Source organism: Chiloscyllium plagiosum, unplaced genomic scaffold (assembly GCF_037043375.1).
Source record: "Chiloscyllium plagiosum isolate Xiang-an unplaced genomic scaffold, Cpla_swu_hap1 HiC_scaffold_11, whole genome shotgun sequence".
NCBI classification, from domain to species: domain Eukaryota; kingdom Metazoa; phylum Chordata; class Chondrichthyes; order Orectolobiformes; family Hemiscylliidae; genus Chiloscyllium; species Chiloscyllium plagiosum.
Window position 1 is genome coordinate 5,816,478 of NW_028270149.1, and position 20,068 is coordinate 5,836,545.

General features: G+C 42.1%; 1 protein-coding gene across 1 annotated transcript in view; it reads right to left on the reverse strand.

Moving 5' to 3' along the window:
* The window catches only part of LOC148148739 (uncharacterized), a 67,662-nt gene extending 47,928 nt beyond the window's left edge, over window positions 1-19,734 (reverse strand). The window contains exons 1-2 of the mRNA XM_087992301.1: window positions 19,695-19,734; window positions 14,057-14,110 (exon numbers count right to left, since the gene is read on the reverse strand). Of these exons, the coding sequence (XP_087848427.1) occupies window positions 14,057-14,110; window positions 19,695-19,734 (94 nt within the window). The remainder of the gene's footprint in view (window positions 1-14,056; window positions 14,111-19,694) is intronic.
* Between the last annotated feature and the right edge of the window lie 334 nt (window positions 19,735-20,068).

Below are 20,068 nucleotides of genomic sequence, written 5' to 3' on the forward strand. Positions count from 1 at the left end.
CGTAGTACTGATCCCTATGGAAATGTCACTGGTCACAAGTTGTCAACATGAAAAATGACCCTTTATTCCCAATCACTGATTCCTGCCCATTAGCTAATTCTTTATCCATGCCAATACATTACCTCCAACACTATGGACTCTGATCTTATGACAACTTTTTTGTGACTTATCTTTTCAAATATGAGGGTGGCACAGTGGCTCAGTGGTCAGCATTGCTGCCTCACAGCACCAGGGACCCAGGTTTGATGCCAGCCTGGAGTGACTGTCTGTGTGGAGTTTGCACTTTCGCCCCGTGTCCGCGTCACTTTCTGCCAGATGCTCCAGTTTCAGCCCACAGTCCAAAGATGTGCAAGTTAGGTGGATTGACTATGCTAAATTGACCATTGTGTTCAGGGATATGTAGGTTAGGTGTGTTCGTCATGGGAAATGTGGAGTTACAGGGACAGAATAGGAGTTTGGGTCTAGGTTAAATGCTCTTTGGAGAATTGGTGTGGACTTATTGGACCAAATGGCCTGTTTCCATACTGTGGGGATCATATGGATTCTAAAAATTTCCTGGATTTCCAAATTCAACACAAGTACTACCCCCTCCCCTCTGGTTGAGATGTCCTTGAAATGTTCTAATAAACTAATCAGACATAATTTGCCTTTCCTGAAGCCATGCTGACTTGGCTTGATTAGATTATAATTTTCCAAATGTTTTTCTAAAGAATGCAAGGATTTTTGGAAAATTACAACCAATGCAACCGTTATCTCTGAAGCTGCCTCTTTTAGGATACTAGAATGTAACCCATCAGTGTCATGGGACTTATCTGCTTTTAGAACCCTTGATTTGTCTCATACTACTTCTAACAGTTTTATTTGGAACTACAAGCTTTCAGAGCTCTGCTCCTTCATCAGTGGAATAGAATCGTAGGACATAGGATTTACAACAAAAGATCATAGTGTCACACACTGATGCGATATATTGAACAAACCTAGATTGCTGTTAAGTCTTTCATCTTTTAGAATGGCTGCAGGTTTTGATTCATTAATATGTAAATCCCAGAACTTCTTTCAAGGCACATTCCCAAGACAACTTCAGGTTTTATTAAAAAAAAGATGAAATCTCAGCTCAGATAATGTAGTAAAGATGTGAGTTTAGAGTCTGTCTGTATTCCAATCTTGAGTCAGACTGGTTCTGTTTCCAAAGTAGGAATTTATAAAATGTCACATGGAGTATAAAAAATATTGACTGTTTACAGATTGTGTGCTTTTCGAACAAAACAAAATGTATCTGCAAATACAATTCTGCAGATGCATATTCACCCCACAGATATATATTGTCTGTGAGTGCATGTGAGGGGGAGAGAGAGAGTGAGTGTGTATGTGTCCATGTGAGAGTGTGTGTGTGCTTAATAGAATGTGTGCATGAGTGTGATTCAGTATATGCCTGTGAGAGGGTGTGCACATGGTTGTGAGTGTAGGGTGTGTGTGTGTGAGCCTGAGAGAGAGTATATGTATGAGAGAGGATCTGCATCAGTGTGTGAGTATGTAAGACCAGGTTATAGTCCAACAGGTTTAATTGGAAGCACACTAGCTTTCGGAGCGACGCTCCTTCACAATCACCTGTTGAAGGAGCGTCGCTCCGAAAGCTAGTGCTTCCAATTAAACCTGTTGGACTATAACCTGGTGTTGTGTGATTTGTAACTTTGTACACCACAGTCCAACACCGGCATCTCCGAAGTATGTAAGAGTGTGTGTGTATGCAATTGTGTGTGAGTGCGTGTGTTGTGTGTGAGTGCGCGTGTGAGAGTGTATAGTGTAGTGGACCTTGGGTGCATACCATACTACTGGTGACCTCAGTGATACCAGAATTGCACACAGTATTCTAAATGTGGCCTAACCAATGTCCTGTACAGCCAATATATGACCTTCCAACTCTTATATTCAGTGTACCGACCAAGCATACCATACGCTTCATTTACTACTTTGTCTACCTATGACTCCACTTTCATGAAACTATGAACCTGCACTCCAAGGTTTCCTTGTTCAGCAACACTCCCCAGTCCTTACCACTAAGTGTATAAGCCCCACCCTGATTTGCCTTTCCAAAATGCAGCACCTCACATTAATCTACATTAAACTCCACCTGCCACTCCTCAGCTCAAGATCCCGTTGAACTCTGAGGTAACCTTCCTCGCTGTCCACTACACCTGCACTTTTGGTGTCATCTGCAACCTTCCACTACCACCCCCTGTCTTCTACCTTCAAGCAAGTTCTGTATCTAAATGACTAGTTTACTCTGTATTCCATGTGATTTAATCTTGCTAACAAGTCTACCATGAGGAACCTTGTCGAATGCTTTACTGAAATCCATATAGATCACATCCACCACTTTGCCCTCATCAATCCTTTTGTTACATTCAAAAAACTCGATCAAATTAATGAGAAACAATTTCCTATGCACAAAGCCTTCTTGATTATCCCTAATCAGTCCTTGTCTTTCCAAACACATGTAAATCCTGTCCCTCAGGATTCCGTCCTACAACTTGTCCACCACCAATGTCAGGCTCACCAGTTTATAGTTCCTTGACTTTTCCTCACCACCTTTCTGAAATAGTGGCACCACATTAGCCAACTTCCAATCTCTGGCACCTCAACTGTGGTATTGATGATACAAATATCTCAGCAACAGGTCCAGTCATCACTTCCCTAGCTTCCCACAGAATTCTAGGGTACACCTCAACAGGGCCTGGGGAATAATTCACCTTTCTGCATTTTCTAGCACCTTCTCCTTTGTAATATGGACATTTTTCAAGAAGTCACTATTTATTTCCTCAAGTTCTATATCTTCCATATCTTTTTCCATAGTAAACAATGATGCAACATTCTAGTTTAGCATATCCTCCATCTCTTGCAGTTCCATAGCAGTTTTGATGACATACTCTCACATATATGACCTCATTCTCTCACTTTAGTTGAGTTTAATTGCCAGGCCACATCATTTACCTATGCTTAGCTCGATTTCACTGAAACACTCACTCCAAGTCATTGCTAGCCTGTCATGAATTGGACACCTGCGTCTTATCATTGTCCAGTGGGGTGACAGCATACCCACTCTTGTTATTATCCCATTTTCCATTTGTAGTTTGCATCCATGAAAGGCAAGTGAAGGCATGGAATGTAGCTTACAGTGGATATTGTCAGTATTCAGCCCCACCTGATTATCAAGTACCTTCCCAGAGCCTCCATATCCCCTTTTATCTGGATCTACCTCGACAGACCTTTTTCACCACCCTGGTGTAGAAACATACTACAGTGAACTTTGCCTCCAATGGTCCTCCTTAACCCTAAACCTTGACATTACTCTTCAATGATGCCTATTCTGCTCTTCTATGATTAAGAATGTATTGCTGGAAAAGCACAGCAGGTCAGGCAGCACCCGAGGAGCCTGAGAATCGACGTTTCAGGCTGGAGCCCTTCAACTCTGATCTCTAGCATCTGCAGACCTCACTTTCTCTCTGTTCTTCCATGGTGCCTGCTGGAGGTCATGGTCATGGTCACTGCCAATAACATCTCTCTCATCACTAAATTATGCCCTCCAGTGCTGTTCCACTTTGAAATTCACCACATCACTATCCCTGTCTCCACATCTATACGTTTTTGCTTTCAGCTTCTAGCACTAACTCTCCCACCACTTTTGATTGTAAAACTCCCTGATTGTCTCTACCGAACGCTTCTTACAGCCACTTTAGTGCTCAACATACAGACACTCAGGATTGTTTTCAGCCAGGCCTCTGATGGACACTGATGACCAGCCCCAGGAATGTTTGCCAGACTCCTGACCACTGCCTTTATAGCTCTCTGATGGACAATGTGCAATTCCTCTGACTACGTATGATAGCCCCACAGGACTGACCATTGGCTACCCCCTGTGCTACAGTCAGACACATCCCTAGAACGTGCCAACCTGACCAGACGACTGAATGTGGCCAAACCCTGGACCATGTGCAGACTGTGCCCGTGATTTTCTGACTGACACTGGCCACCTTTGTATTGACTGAGGACAAGCCTCATCCACTTTTTGACAAGGCCATTTGGTTGAATAAACATGTAATGTGTTTGCCATGCAAGAAAGTGGCATACGCTGTCGGTGATCGCTTCACGAATGTGCCATAGAGTAAGATGTCATCCCATGCTCTCGGTAAGACCCAAACTGAGAAGCAGCCTAACAGGAAAAGTAGCATTTAAAATATAGCAATACTTTTAGCTTTTGGTTCTGATTGAAGTGCAAACATGCAAACAGTGTTGAAAGGTGTGGCGCTGAGAAACACAGCAGGTCAGTCAGCATCTGAGGAACAGAGAATTGATGTTTTGGGAATAAGCCCTTCATCATTGACTCTCCTGCTCCTCGGATGCTGCCTGACCTACTGTGCTTTTCCAGCACCACACCTTTTGACTCTGATCTCCAGCATCTGCAATCCTCACTTTCTCCTAATATGCAAACAGGCATAACATGGTAAAGCAAGGCATTGATACTGACAGCATGCAGGTTGCCTTTAGATCAAGTACTGAGAACAAGTGAGTCACCCTGAGATGCAGTCTTGTCCAATCAATGATCTGGTTGTCTATCTGTGCACTCAAAGTGTCCTTGCACAAAGGGTTCCTTAATGTTAATTGCTGGTGAGCACTGCAATCTGAGTCAATGCTTCCTAAATGTCCTGCAAGCAAATTGGAGATGTGATGAGTCGATGAACGTCAGATGTCAATGTCCATGGATGAGGGATGCCCAGGGATAGTGCAACTGCTGTTGGGTGGTGAATAATATGATATGGCCCTTCGTAGGCAGGACCATGCTGGAGTCGCCAGGTATGTTCTGTGACTTCCAAGTTACGGATTCTCAACTGCTAGCTTGTTTGACAATTTTGGTGAGAAAGGAAACTAAATATTAATGATGGTTTTTATATTTGGTTTTTATTAATATGGTTTTTTACAAGATTTAATCTCCCTCATGAGGCAATTTGCCATGAACTAGCAAGAAACATGCCACCTGAGAGATATGTAAAAGATGCAGCAAGTTGTTCCTGACATTGAGATAGACCTTGCTGGGTGTTTTGCGTGATTCTGCCACAAATCGTGCCATAGCTGCGTTATTCAAAACCCTCTAAGATTCAACCTAAGGTCTATGTTACAAAGGTGTAGAGGTGTACTGTACCTTTAAGAGAGTTGAAAAGCTATCAAGGACTGACAAAGCACAGAGAGTCATGAACAAAGCATGAATGTAACACTTGGAAAGAAATAGCTACAGCAGAGTTGCCATGAAACAAAAACAAATTCAAATTTGGCCAATCAGTTTAAATTATGCCCCAAGCTACCAAAATCAAACTAAACTTGTATTTAGTATTTGATAATATTAAAGCCTATGGTACAATCTGTTTTTTTGGGGGTATAAAAGCGGACATTTTGAACAGTTAGGAGAAGAACCACCAAGGACATACACAAACATAGACTGCGAGTTGAAGACTGCAACTCCCTGAAAGGTACCTGTCTCTAAGAAGTTTGTGCAGCAGAACATCAAACCAACCTAGAGAACATCTACAAAGGAGAATTGACAAAGCTGACTTGTTTTTGAAACTTTTGTTTCGTAAATCTTAATCAGGATATTTTTAACAGACCTGTAATGTAGAGTGGAAGGTAAAATATATGTTTAAGAGAAAGGAGTTGCAAACAGTTGTTGGTTTTAATATTCTCTGTTGGACTTAAAGAATAAAATTGTTAATTTTTAATTTAAATAGTGACCTCTAGGATAATTCTTTGCCTCTTGAATTTTAACAAATTACGACATGAGCTGAACTTTTCTGTGTGTCTGGTTTAAATTAGCAGAGGGGTTTACCCCATGTCATAGCATCTATTATATCAACACAACTTGTAACCAGTTGCTAACATGCAATAAACTATTCCTTGTTAAATACAAGAGACTTCTAGTTATACCAAGAAGTGGATTTCTTCTACCCCACTAGACCAAGGAGACCCTGAAGTTTCCTATGCTTAAAAAGGAAGGTGGCAGAAAGTTTTATCTCTGGCGGCTGCTCATAAAGCACAAGACCATATGACAACAGCACCTGTAAGTTCCCCAAGGGACGCAATATACTGACTTGGAACTATATCAATGTTCTTTTACTGTCACTGGTTCAAAATCCTGAAGCTCCATTTCTAACAGCACTTTGAATATACTAAGCGACATGGAATGCAGTTGTTCAAGGAATTTGGGGATGGGTACTAAATGCTGACCCTGATAACAACATTCATATTTGATAAAGAATTTAAAATAGTCTCCAACTCCTGACCATATTTCCTAATCTTCTTCTTCCCTTCTTTGCTTCTCTGGTTTCTTCCTCACTTAAACTCCTCCCAACCTAGGATCAATTATCCACTTCACCTTCTCACCCAGCTTCACCTGAATGCTGTACATTCATAACAAGTCTGAAACATACTTTTATTTATTTTTATTACAGTTAATTTTAAAAATAAGAGGGAACATTGAAGAAATGAAAATGCATCTCAGTTTTGAAATAAAAACAAAATCAACAGCAATAAACTTGGTGTTTATCTAATGTTAGAATTACTGGAAGTGTTGGCATTTCTAGCATCTGTTCATTAAAGTTTCCAAAGAATGCTTCTGCATGGATATTACAAAGAAAATCTTGATTTAGAAAATCAAAATCTAATAATGCATTACAAATTATAGATTTTTGGGGGCTACATTGTAACTTCTCTAAGTAAGGCTCTGTTACTGGGAAAATACTTTTAAAACTGTCAATATTTGCTTGCGATGCCTGTTTATCAGTAAACTGAATTATGATTGGTATTTACCAAAAGGCTAAGGAAATGTGGCGTGTCCATAAAGACTCTTTCCAATTTTTATAGATGCAGTGTGGAAAGCATTCTTTCCTGATGTATCATGGCTTTGCACGGCAACTGCTCTGCCCGGGACCATAAGAAACTACAGAGAGTCTGAAGACAGTTCATCACTCAAGCCAAACATCCATTCATTGAGTCTATCTATATTTCTTGCTGCCTCAGAAAGGCAGCTAACACAATTAAAGACCCTTCCCACCCCGGTTATAATCTCCTCCAACTGCTTCCATTGGGCAGAAGATGCAAAAGCTTGATACATGTACCAACAAATTCAAGAATAGATTCTTCCCCACTGTTATAGACTTCTGAACAGACCTCTTAAATTTCAAATTTAACGTTGACCTTGCTCTTTGTGAACTTTCCCTGCAGCCGTAACATTGCGTTCCTCACTCTGTTTTATTACCCTAACACACTTTGTATGGTATGGTCTGCCTGTATTGCATGCAAAACAAAACTTTTCACTATACCGAGGTACATGTGACAATAATAAACCAAATCAAAATTTACAGGATGAAGTATCTGATACAAAATCCTTGATGCAAAACCCATCATGGCACCTTGTAGAGATTTGAGTCAGATGCTACATGATTCACATACAATGTCTGACATTAGGTTTCATTTCACTGAACAGAATGGAAGATCAAGGGGAGCTGATCTGATATTGCTCATTTTTACCAGCTCCTGAGACAAATTCCCACTCCATTGAGTTTTCAATTACGACATGCCTTCTCAACTTCTTTGAGGTATCTTGTATAAGGTTGTAGTGATAGGAACCATGGCCAGGTGGATCTCATTGGCCATGAAATTCTTGATTGAGGTTGTTAACCTGACCCAATAAGGGACCCCTGGCTGACAGATATAAACAAGAGATTAAATAACAGGTGTGCTTGCCCTTTGAGGTGAAGGGCAGTGTTTGTCACTGGCCACCCGGGTGTTTTTCTATCTTCCTGGTGGTGGAAATTGAATAAAGATTGGTGCACTTTGTGTCTTTCACTGTGTCTCACACCTGCACACACACACACCATGGGTGCTGGGGATAAAATAAGCACTACCGCACTTAGGCGGTAGTGTGGGGTTAAAAGAAAAAAAAAAAATAAACAAGAGATTAAATAACAGGTGTGCTTGCCCTTTGAGGTGAAGGGCAGTGTTTGTCACTGGCCACCCGGGTGTTTTCCTATCTTCCTGGTGGTGGAATTTGAATAAAGATTGGTGCACTTAGTGTCTTTCACTGTGTCTCACACCTGCACACACACACACCATGGGTGCTGGGGATAAAATAAGCACTACCGCACTTAGGTGGTAGTGTGGGGGTTAAATTTTAAAAGAAAAATTAAAAAAAATAAAAAAAATAAACAAGAGATTAAATAACAGGTGTGCTTGCCCTTTGAGGTGAAGGGCAGTGTTTGTCACTGGCCACCTGGGTGTTTTCCTATCTTCCTGGTGGTGGAAATTGAATAAAAAAAAGAAAAAAAAGAAAAAAAAAAGAAAAAAAGAAGAAAAAAAAATAAACAAGAGATTGGGGGTCTTTAGGGCCGACTGCCTGCCCCTCTTCCGCGGTTACATTAGGGCCCAGGTATCCTTGGAGAAGGAGCACGCGGTGTCGACCAACACCCTGGAGTTGTTCAGGGAGAGGTGGGCGCCGGAAGGAGTGGAGTGCATCATTTCTCCCTCCAACTCTATTTTGATTTAGTCCCTACCCTCCCCTTCACTGTTTTGATCACACAGCACTGCCCTTTGTTGTGAAGGGCAGTGTTTGTCACTGGCCACCTGGGTGTTTTCCTATCTTCCTGGTGGTGGAAATTGAATGAAGATTCGTGCACTTTGTGTCTTTCACTGTGTCTCACACAATAATAAAAAAAAATAAAATAAACAAGAGATTGGGGGTCGTTAGGGCCGACTGCCTGCCCCTCTTCCGCGGTTACGTTAGGGCCCGGGTGTCCTTGGAGAAGGAGCACGCAGTGTTCACCAACACCCTGGAGTTGTTCAGGGAGAGGTGGGCGCCGCAGGGAGTGGAGTGCATCAATTCTCCCTTCAATTCTATTTTGATTTAGTCCCTATCCTCCCCTTCACTGTTTTGATCACACAACACTACCCTTTGATGTGAAGGGCAGTGTTTGTCACTGGCCACTCGGGTGTTTTCCTATCTTCCTGGTGGTGGAATTTGAATAAAGATTCGTGCACTGTGTGTCTTTCAGTGTCTCACACGTATACACACACACCATGGGTGCTGGGGAAAAAATAAGCACTACCGCACTTAGGTGGTAGTGTGGGAAAAAAAAAAAACAGGGACCTACCCTCCCCCTCACTGTTTTGATAAAAAAAAACAAGAGATTGGGGGTCGTTATGGCCAACTGCCTGCCCCTCTTCCGCGGTTACGTTAGAGCCCGGGTGTCCTTGGAGAAGGAGCACGCGGTGTCGACCAACACCCTGGAGTTGTTCAGGGAGAGGTGGGCGCCGCAGGGAATGGAGTGCATCATTTCTCCCTCCAATTCTATTTTGATTTAGTCCCTACCCTCCCCTTCACTGTTTTGATCACACAGCATTGCCCTTTGATGTGAAGGGCAGTGCTTGTCACTGGCCACCTGGGTGTTTTCCTATCTTCCTGGTGGTGGAATTTGAATAAAGATTTGTGCACTTTGTTTCTTTCACTGTGTCTCACACCTGCACACACACACCATGGGTAAAAAAGAAAAAATAAATAAATAAACAAGAGATTGGGGGTCGTTAGGGCCGAATGCCTGCCCCTCTTCCGCGGTTACGTTAGGGCCCGGGTGTCCTTGGAGAAGGAGCACGCGGTGTCCACCAACACCCTGGAGTTGTTCAGGGAGAGGTGGGCGCCGCAGGGAGTGGAGTGCATCATTTCTCCCTCCAACTCCATTTTGATTTAGTCTCTACCTTCCCCTTCACTGTTTTTGATCACACAGCACAGCCCTTTGAGGTGAAGGGCAGTGTTTGTCACTGGCCACTCGGGTGTTTTCCTATCTTCCTGGTGGTGGAAATTGAATAAAGATTTGTGCACCTTGTGTCTCTCACTGTGTCTCACACCTGCACACACACACCATGGGTGCTGGGGAAAAAATAAGCACTACCGCACTTAGGTGGTAGTGTAGGGGTTAAAAAAAAGAAGAAAAATGAAAAAAAAACAGGAGAGTATTTAGTCCCTACCCTCCCCCTAGAAAAAAAAATAAACAAGAAATTGGGGGTCGTTAGGGCCAACTGCCTGCCCCTCTTCTGCGGTTACGTTAGGGCCCGGGTGTCCTTGGAGAAGAAGCACGCGGTGTCCACTAACACCCTGGAGTTGTTCAGGGAGAGGCGGGCGCCGCAGGGAGTGGAGTGCATTATTTCTCCCTCCAACTCTATTTTGATTTAGTCCCTACCCACCCCTTCACTGTTTTGATCACACAGCACTATACTTTGATGTGAAGGGCAGAGTTTGTCACTGGCCACCCGGGTGTTTTCCTATCTTCCTGGTGGTGGAAATTGAATAAAGATTTGTGCACCTTGTGTCTTACACTGTGTCTCACACTTGCACACACACACCATGGGTGCTGGGGAAAAAATAAGCACTACCGCAGTTAGGCGGTAGTGTGGGGGTTAAAAAAGAAGTATAAACAGCAATGTTAAAGGCACATCTTGTCAAGAATAAAAAATAAACAAGAGATTCAGAAGGTTTCCACAGTCTAGGGACTAGCTTTGAGCTGGCTATCCACAGCCTGTTTACGTGCACATGTGAATAAAGGGTGACTTGGTGACGGGATACTGGCTTCTGTGCAGTTATTTAAGTGGCAACAAGAGAAAAATTATATGCCTGAAGAAAATTCACTCACAACAATCATCTTTGAGTTGGGGTAAGCATTTCTGGTATCATACCTTTAATTGGGAAGCTTGATTCATTCGATTCTGCTGTCAAAGAGGGGATAAGTATGTGGAAAGATGTAATTTTTTTTTCAGGCAAATGACATTTGGGCAGATGAAAAGCAACGAGTAATCCTTCAGACTGCTTGTGGACCTACAGCATTTTAAGGTATTAGGATCTTTACTTTCCCTGAGGCACCAGATATTAAAACCTTCCAAGAGTTGATGGATATAGTTAAGGAATATTATGACTCCAAACCTTCTCTAATTGTGAGACACTGTCAGTTTTATTCAGCTATATGAGAACCCGGGGAATCTGTATGGAGATTTTTGATGAGGATAAGTCCACTGGCAGCAACATGTGATTTTTGGCTAATCCTGAATGAGGTGCTGAGAGACCGTTTGATATGTGGGATTAATGACATCATCATGTAAAAGCACCTACAAGCTGAAGCCCAATAGGACTCCTAACAGGCACTACAACTGGCTTCATCATTAGAAAATGCTGCACGTGGAGCATGGGAGTTACAGGACATTCAATGGAAGTGGACATCTGACTGAGCTTGAGGGAACACCACTAGAGAATAGGCAATCACAGATCCTTAGCAGGTCATATCCTGAGCAGAGGGACCTGAGGTTTTAGATAGCAAAACCCTACAACGAAGCCGAGCCTTGGCCAAGTGGTTATAAAGCTTGACAGGAAGGGCTCAGGACTATCAAAAAGGCCACTTTACATGTTGACTAGGAAGCAAGTTTGCAAGGCCTGCACAGTGCCATTTACCTTATGGGCAAAGGTAAAGGTGGAAATCAGGAAGCTGGAAAGTGAAAGAATCCATCAAACTGGTCCAGTTTGCGGAATGGGCAGCTCCGGTTGTACCAATTGTGAAGCCTGATGGTTAGGTTTGCTTTTGTGGGGATTTTAAGCAAACAGTAACTTGCTTTTCATAGTTGGATAAATACGCAATCCTTCACATAGAGGGCTTGTATACAAAACTTGGTGGGCAGGGGTGTGTCCTTCACGAAGGTGGACATGAGCCAGTATGACGAGATAAGGAGTCCCAGAAATATGCCACAATTAATACCCATAATGGTTTGCATCAATATACAAGAGTGCCATTTTGGGTTTAATTAGATTAGATTAGATTTCCTACAGTATAGAAACAGGCCTTTCAGCCCAACAAGTCCACACTGACCCTTCGAAGAGTAACCCACCCAGACCCATTCCCCTATCCTACATTTACCCCTGATTAATGCACCTATTGCTATGGGCAGTTTAGCATGGCCAATTCACCTGCACATCTTTGGATTGTGGGAGGAAACCGGAGCACCTGGAGGAAACCCACGCAGACATGGAGAGAATTGCAAGCTCCACTCAGACAGTCACCCGAGGCTGGAGTCGAACCCGGGTCTCTGGCGCTGTGAGGCAGCAGTGCTAACCACTGAGCCACCGTGCTTCCCCTTGTGCCCTTTTCAAGTGGACGAAGGAGAACATTTTACAAGAGCGACCCCAGGTTTCCATTTATCTGGCTGGTGTGTTAATAACTAGGAAAACCAATAAAGAACACTTGGAGAACTTAGACATAGTGCTGAAACATTTCTTCCAGATGGGCATATGCCTTAGAAGGGAAAAATGTGTGTTCCAGGTGCCCCAAGTGACCTACTTAGGCTTTGGAGTTGACAAAGCCAGGTTACACCCATTGCAAGATAAATGTGCATGACCTCCCAAGTCTGTACCTGAGCTTAGTTCTTTCCTTAAATCAGTGAATTATTATAGAAAAGTCATATGAAACTTGGCTTCCATCTTACACCTGCTTTTGAAAAAGGGTCAGCCTCGGAAATGGTTAAAAATCACACAACACCAGGTTATAGTCCAACAGGTTTATTCGGAAGTACAAGTTTTGGAGTGCTGCTACTTCATCAGGCAGCTGGAATGCCAATGCCAGCTACAAGCAAGAGAGACAGTTTATTTCAAGGGACAAAGTTTGGTGCTGGAACCACGAAAATGGCTGGGCTTGGGCATGAGCTGAAGTCAACATGAGGTAAGGTCCCATGACATACAAACTTTGTGTAGGTGAGACAGTCCTGAACAAAACAGTGCAGGAGCGAAACATACCTGGGCCCCCAGAACAGACAGAAACTATGAGTTCTCTCCTCCATCAATTCTGTCAGAGACTGAGTTCTCTCCTCCATCTAGCATGAAGAAAACCTCAAACTCTGAGATGGATGCAGCCTCAAGACCCTTACCACTGAAGAAGAGGAAGAAACTCTCTCTGAGATGCTCCGGGCGCAAGAGACAGGCTCGGTGCCACTCGTGTCCAAGTCCAGAGGGAGGGTGCAGTAGGGATGTAATGATTGAAATCATGGCCAGACGGATATCATTGGCTCCTCCAATCAGTTGGCTGACACATGTAAACAGGAGATTCAGAAAGTCTCCTCAGTCTAGGGACTGGCTGGTCATAGCCTATGGACAGTGCATTGTAAGGATAGGGTGACTTGGTGACGGGATACTGGCCTCTGTGCAATTATTTCAAAGGGCAATGTAATTGAAGCTTCTTGAAGCAGAAATATTTTATCATCTTCAAAAGTGCCATTCCTGATATTCTGAAAGTTGTAATTCCTGACAGAGATAGAAATCCTTTCCCCCTTCCATCGAGTAAACCTGAGCCAGAAAACAATTCCATCAGAGTTCCTACCACTCTTCACTTAAACAGGAAGTATTGGATGAGCAGCACAATTCCTTCTTCCTCTAATCAGTGAAGTAAATAATCCAAAATAAGCTGAATTGTGAGGTTATGGAATAGGCACACATTCCTCATCATCGTACCCTCCAACAAATAGAAGGGCTTGCATTGAGAATATCAGAATCTATATCTCATTGAAAAGGAAGTACAAGTTTCACAAAAGGAAAAGTAACTCAACATCATTTCAATAAAATATGTTTGTTTACTTTCAGCTACCCCTCTCCAACTCATGCTCTTCCCATTCTCTCTTCACCAACTGTCCATGTTCCCTCTCCTCCATCTACTTGCTTCTGTTCTCCTGGTAACATATCCCTTTCCAAGTCCCCTCTCCCTGTCCATATTTTTACTTTTCTCCTTTCTTTCTTGTCTCCTACCCTTACAGTCTTTGTACCTATCCTCATTCCCCTTTTCTCTTTGGTTCAATGATTCAATTTCTCTTCTCACTTTGCTTAACATGAATTATGCTCAGTCACAGCAATTAACATGAATTATACTCAGTCACAGCAGATCTGCAAGTTGCATTGTATTCACAAACTCAATGATAAGAAATGATAGTTTACCTGGTATTGACTCCTCCTTAATCATAATTTCAGGAGAAGGTCCAATGTCGATTTCTGCAAACATTATAAAAATATCCTGATTAATAAAGTCAGCTGCTGTTGTAATATGCTATTGTAATAATATATATTACAAATATGTAGAGTCCAACTTTCTATCAAAAATTACATGTTGGACTAGAACCTGGTGTTGTGTGATTTTTAACTTTGTACACCCCAGTCCAACACCGGCACCTCCAAATCCTTAAGTGAAGGGATCAAAATGATAGATTGTGGTCCTCCAGGTATGATCTCATGAATGCCCTATGTTGGTGTCGTAATACTTGATTACTTTTATATTCCATTCCCTTTTCATTAAAGCCTAACATTCTATTTGTTTTTTTTTAAATTACCCGCTGTGCTACAATGCAAGTCTTTTGTGATTCATGTGAAAGGACACCCAGATCCCATTGGACTGCAACATTCTGCAGTTTCTCTCTGTTTAAACAATACAGTTGGTTCTGTTATTATGTGGTAGTTCTGTTATTATGTGGTAGTTCTGTTATTATGTGGTAGTTCTGTTATTATGTGGTAGTTCTGTTATTATGTGGTAGTTCTGTTATTATGTGGTAGTTCTGTTGTCATGTAATCCTGTATTAAAAGAAAATCACTTAATAGCAGCACCATGTAAACTAACAGGGCTGGAATCATGTTATCGCCAATACATGCTTTAAAATTTATGCTTTAGAAACAGTGTCCTCAATTTGTCAATCCTGTTATGATTAGATTCCCTACTGTGTGGAAACAGGCCCTTTGGCCCAACCAGTCCACACAGACCCTCCGAAGAGTAACCCACCCAGACCCATTTCCCCTCTGACTAATGCACCGAACACTATGGGCAGTTTAGCCTGGCCAATTCACCTGACCTGCACATCTTTGGAATGTGGGAGGAAACCGGAGCACATGGAGGAAACCCACGCAGACACGGGGAGAATGTGCAAACTCTACACAGACAGTTCCCCGAGGCTGGAATCAAACCTGAGAACCTGGTGCTGTGAGGCAGCAATGCTAACCACTGAGCCACGGTTAACAAAACATGTGTTATAGCAGAATGACTTGTATTGTGCTTTTCTATCTTCCTGTGAAAGTGGACAACCTCAAATTTTCCTATATCATATTCCATCTGCCAATATTTTTGTGCACTCCAACCTTCAAAGACTTCTATTATCCTCATTACAACTTGCATTCATATCTATATTTGTTGTAAGCTTTGTAGCAATAAAATCTGTTGTTCCATCCAAGTTGCTATATATATTGTGAACATTTGAGGTCCCAGCACTAATTACTGTGGTAGCTAGTTATATTTTGCCATCTTAAAAGTGTCCAGTTTTCACATTTTTTCTTTTTCTGTTAGTTAGTTAATCCATCTTCAATCAATGCTAACATATCATCTTGAACAGGATAAGCACTTACCTTATTGAGAGATGATTTAGGTGGCACCTTAATGAATGCCATTTAGAAACCTAGGTGTGGTACGTCTATTGGTTCCTTGATGCAAGGAGTCAGTATGGTTTTATGAAGGGTAAATTGTGTTTGATAAATCTTTGCAAGTTCTTCTAGGATGTAACAAGCAAAGGTGATAATGGGGATCATACAGATATTTGGATTTCCAGAAGGCATTTGATAAGGTGCCACAAAAATGGTTAATACATAAGACATGATCAAACAGTTAGATATAATATATTAACTGAGATAGAGAATTGGCTAACCAACAGCAAGAAGAGAGTCAGGATAGTGCAGAAAGATTTAGGCAGTTCAGGAGAGTGGTGCAAGAAATGGTTGATGAAATTCAATGTGAGCAAATGCAAGGTCTTACATTTTGGAAAAAAAGAATACAGGGACAGACTATTTTCTAAACGGTGAGAAAATTCATAAAGCCAAAGTACAAAGGGATCTGGAAGTGCTAGTCCAGGATTCTCTAAAGGTTGAGTCCATGGTTAAGAAAACAAATGTAATGTTGCCATTAATCTCAAGAGGCTTGGAATGTTAAAGCAGCAATGTGCTACTGAGACTTTATAAAGCTCTGGTTAGGCCCCATTTAGAATACTGTGTCCAGTTTTGGGCCCTACACCTCAGGAAGGACATATTGACACTGGAGCGTGTCCAGCAGAGATTCACATGAATGGTAGGCCTAATATATGATGGACGGCTGAGGATCCTTGGATTGTATTCATTAGAGTTTAGAAGGTTGAGGGGAGATATAATAGAAACTTACAAGATAATGCATAGCTTAGAAAGGATGGACGCTGGGAACTTGTTTTCGCCAGGCAGGGATACTAGGATAATAGACAATAGACAATAGGTGCAGGAGTAAGCCATTCTGCCCTTCGAGCCTGCACCACCATTCAATATGATCATGGCTGATCATCCTTAATCAGTATCCTGTTCCAGCCTTATCTCCATAACCCTTGATTCCACTATCCTTGAGAGCTCTACCCAACTCTTTCTTAAATGAATCCAGAGACTGGGCCTCCACTGCCCTCTGGGGCAGAGCATTCCACACTGCCACCACTCTCTGGGTGAAGAAGTTTCTCCTCATCTCTGTCCTAAATGGTCTACCCTGTATTTTTAAGCTGTGTCCTCTGGTTCAGCACTCACCCATCAGTGGAAACATGTTTCCTGCCTCCAGAGTGTCCAATCCTTTAATAATCTTATATGTCTCAATCAGATCCTCTCACAGTCTTCTAAACTCAAGGGTATACAAGCCCAGTCGCTCCAGTCTTTCAGTGTAAGATAGTCCCACGATTCTAGGAATTGACCTCATGAACCTACACTGCACTCCCTCAATAGCCAGAATGTCTTTCCTCAAATTTGGAGACCAGAACTGCACACAGTACTCCAGGTGTGGTCTCACCAGGGCCCTGTACAGCTGCAGAAGAACCTCTTTGCTTCTATACTCAATCCCTCTTGTTATGAAAGCCAGCATGCTATTAGTCTTCTTCACTGCCTGCTGTACCTGCATGCTTACCTTCATTGACTGGTGTACAAGAACACCCAGATCTCTCTGTACTGCCCCTTTACCTAAATTGATTCCATTTAGGTAGTAATCTGCCTTCCTCTTCTTGCCACCAAAGTGGATAACCATACATTTATCCACATTAAACTGCATCAGCAATGCATCTGACCACTCACCTAACCTGTCCAGGTCACCCTGTAATCTCCTAACATCCTCCTCACATTTCACCCTACCACCCAGCTTAGTATCATCAGCAAATTTGCTAATGTTATTACTATTACCATCTTCTATATCATTAATATATATTGTAAAAAGCTGCAGTCCCAGCACTGATCCCTGCAGTACCCCACTGGTCACTGCCTGCCATTCCAAAATGGATCAGTTTATCAATACCCTTTGTTTACTATCAGCCAAACAACTTTCAATCCAAGTTAGTACTTTGCCCCAATACCACGTGCCCTAATTTTGCTCGCTAACCTCCTATGTGGGACTTTATCAAAAGCTTTCTGAAAGTCCAGGTACACTACATCTACTGGATCTCCCTCGTCCATCTTCTGAGTTACATCCTCAAAAAAATCCAGAAGATTAGTTAAGCATGGTTTCCCCTTCATAAATCCATGTCACCTATCCTGTTACTACTATCCAGATGTGTCGTAATTTCATCCTTTATAATAGACTCCAGCATCTTTCCCACCACTGAGGTCAGACTAACTGGTCTATAATTTCCTGCTTTCTCTCTCCCACCTTTCTTAAAAAGTGGTACAACATTAGCCACCCTCCAATCCACAGGAACTGATCCCGAATCTATCAAACTCTGGAAAATAATCACCAACGCATCCATGATTTCTCGAGCCACCTTCTTCAGTACCCTGGGATGTAGACCATTAAGACTTATCAACCTTCAGACCTAACAGTCTCTCCAACACCAATTCCTGGCAAATATAAATTCCCTTAAGTTCAGATCCTTCAGCCACTGTTTCCTCAGGGAGACTTCTTGTGTCTTCCCCAGTGAACACAGATCTGAAGTACCAATTCAATTCTTCTGCCATTTCTTTGTTCCCCATAATATATTCCCTTGTTCATGTCTTCAAGGGCCCAATTTTAATCTTAACCATTTTTTTTGCCTTTCACATACCTAAAAAAGCTTTTACTATCCTCCTTTATATTTTTGGCCAGTTTACCTTCGTACCTCATTTTTTCTCTGCGTATTTCCTTCTTACTAATCCTCTGTTGTTCTTTAAAAGTTTCCCAGTCCTCCCTTTTCCCACTTATCTTTGCTATGTTATACTTTTTCTCTTTTAACTTTATATGTTTCTTAACTTCCCTCATCAGCCACAGCCACCCATGCCTCCTCCTAGGATCTTTCTTCCATTTTGGAATGAACTGATCCTGCAACTTCTGCATTATATACAGAAATATCCACCATTCTTCCTCCATTGTCATTTCTGCTAAGGAATTGCACCATTGAACTTTGGTCAGCTCCTCCCTCATAGCTCCATAGTTCCCTTTATTCAACAGAAATATTGTCACTTCCAATTGTACCCTCTCCCTTTCAAATTGCAGATTGAAGTCTATTGTATTATGGTCACTACTTCCCAATGGCTCCTCCACTTCGAGGTCCCTGATCAATTCTGGTTCATTGCACAATACGTGGGCACAGCCTTAGAATTAGAGGGGTCAAATTTAAAACAGAAATTAGGAGACATTTCTTCAGCCAGAGAGTAGTGGGACTGTGGAATTCATTGCCATGGAGTGCAGTGGAGGTCGGGATGTTAAATGTCTTCAAGGCAGAGATTGATAAATTCTTAATCTCGCAAGGAATTAAGGGATACGGGGAGAGTGCGGGTAAGTGGCATTGAAATGCCCATCAGCCATGATTGAATGGCGGAGTGCACTCGATGGGCCAAATGGCCTTACTTCCACTCCTATGTCTTATGGTCTAATGGATTCAGATTAATAAAGCATTGCCATGGAGAATCCATCACTTATTAATTGGCAGGTTACATTTTAAATTTTAAACCAGGCAAGTTGACTCTGATTTTGGTTGACTCTTGGTTCCCCTTAACTTGGTATTCTTACAAATTGCCCTGATGAATACAAGAGATCTCATCAAAATGTGTCTTCTTTCAGCAATACATAATTACTTCAATGACCTTTTCATGGCGATTATAATTATCTTAAATTCCTTACCCATCCCTTTTACCTCCTTATTTAAAATTATTTCTGGGTTATTATTTTTATCGGATGAACTACTTTATTCTCTGGAATTCAGAAGAATAAGGGGAGATCAAATGGAGGTATTCAAGATGATAAAAGGTGTGGAAAAAGTAGATGTGGAGCGGATGCTTCCTCTTGTAGGGCATTCTAGGACGAGAGGTCAAAGGATAAGGGGGAGCAAATTTAAAACAGAGTTGAGGAGAAACTACTTCTCTCAAAGAGTTGTGAATCTGTGGAATTCACGATCCCAAAGTGCAATGGATGCTGGGACAATGAGTAAATTTAAAGAGGAGTGAGACAGATTTTTAATTGGTAATTGCAGAAAAGGCAGGAAAATGGGGGTGAGAAGCATATCAGCCATGATTAGATGGCAGACCAATGGCTGAATGGCCTAGCTCTGCTCCTATTTCTTATTAGGCACTTACGTACCTGTCGTGGTGAACAGTTTTCTTGAACCACTGTAGCCCATGGGGCGTTGGTACACCCAGAAATAATTTGGCAACATTGCATTCATTCCACATAAAGTTAACAAGGACTAGGAGAAACTCTCCTCCCGTTGAACAGTGATCCAAGACAAAACAGGATAGTCATGTTATAAAAGTGTTGGAGGAGCTGAGCAAGGTTAGCAGCATCTGTGGAAAGAAAAACAGACTCAATGTTTTGAGAGCCAACTGAATTTTCTTCAGTACTCCCAACATCAAGTCTGTTCTTCTCTCTCCACAGATGCTGCCAGACCTTTTGAGTTTCTGCAGCACTGCTTTTATTTCAGATTTCCAGCTTCTATAATATTTTGCTTTTATTGG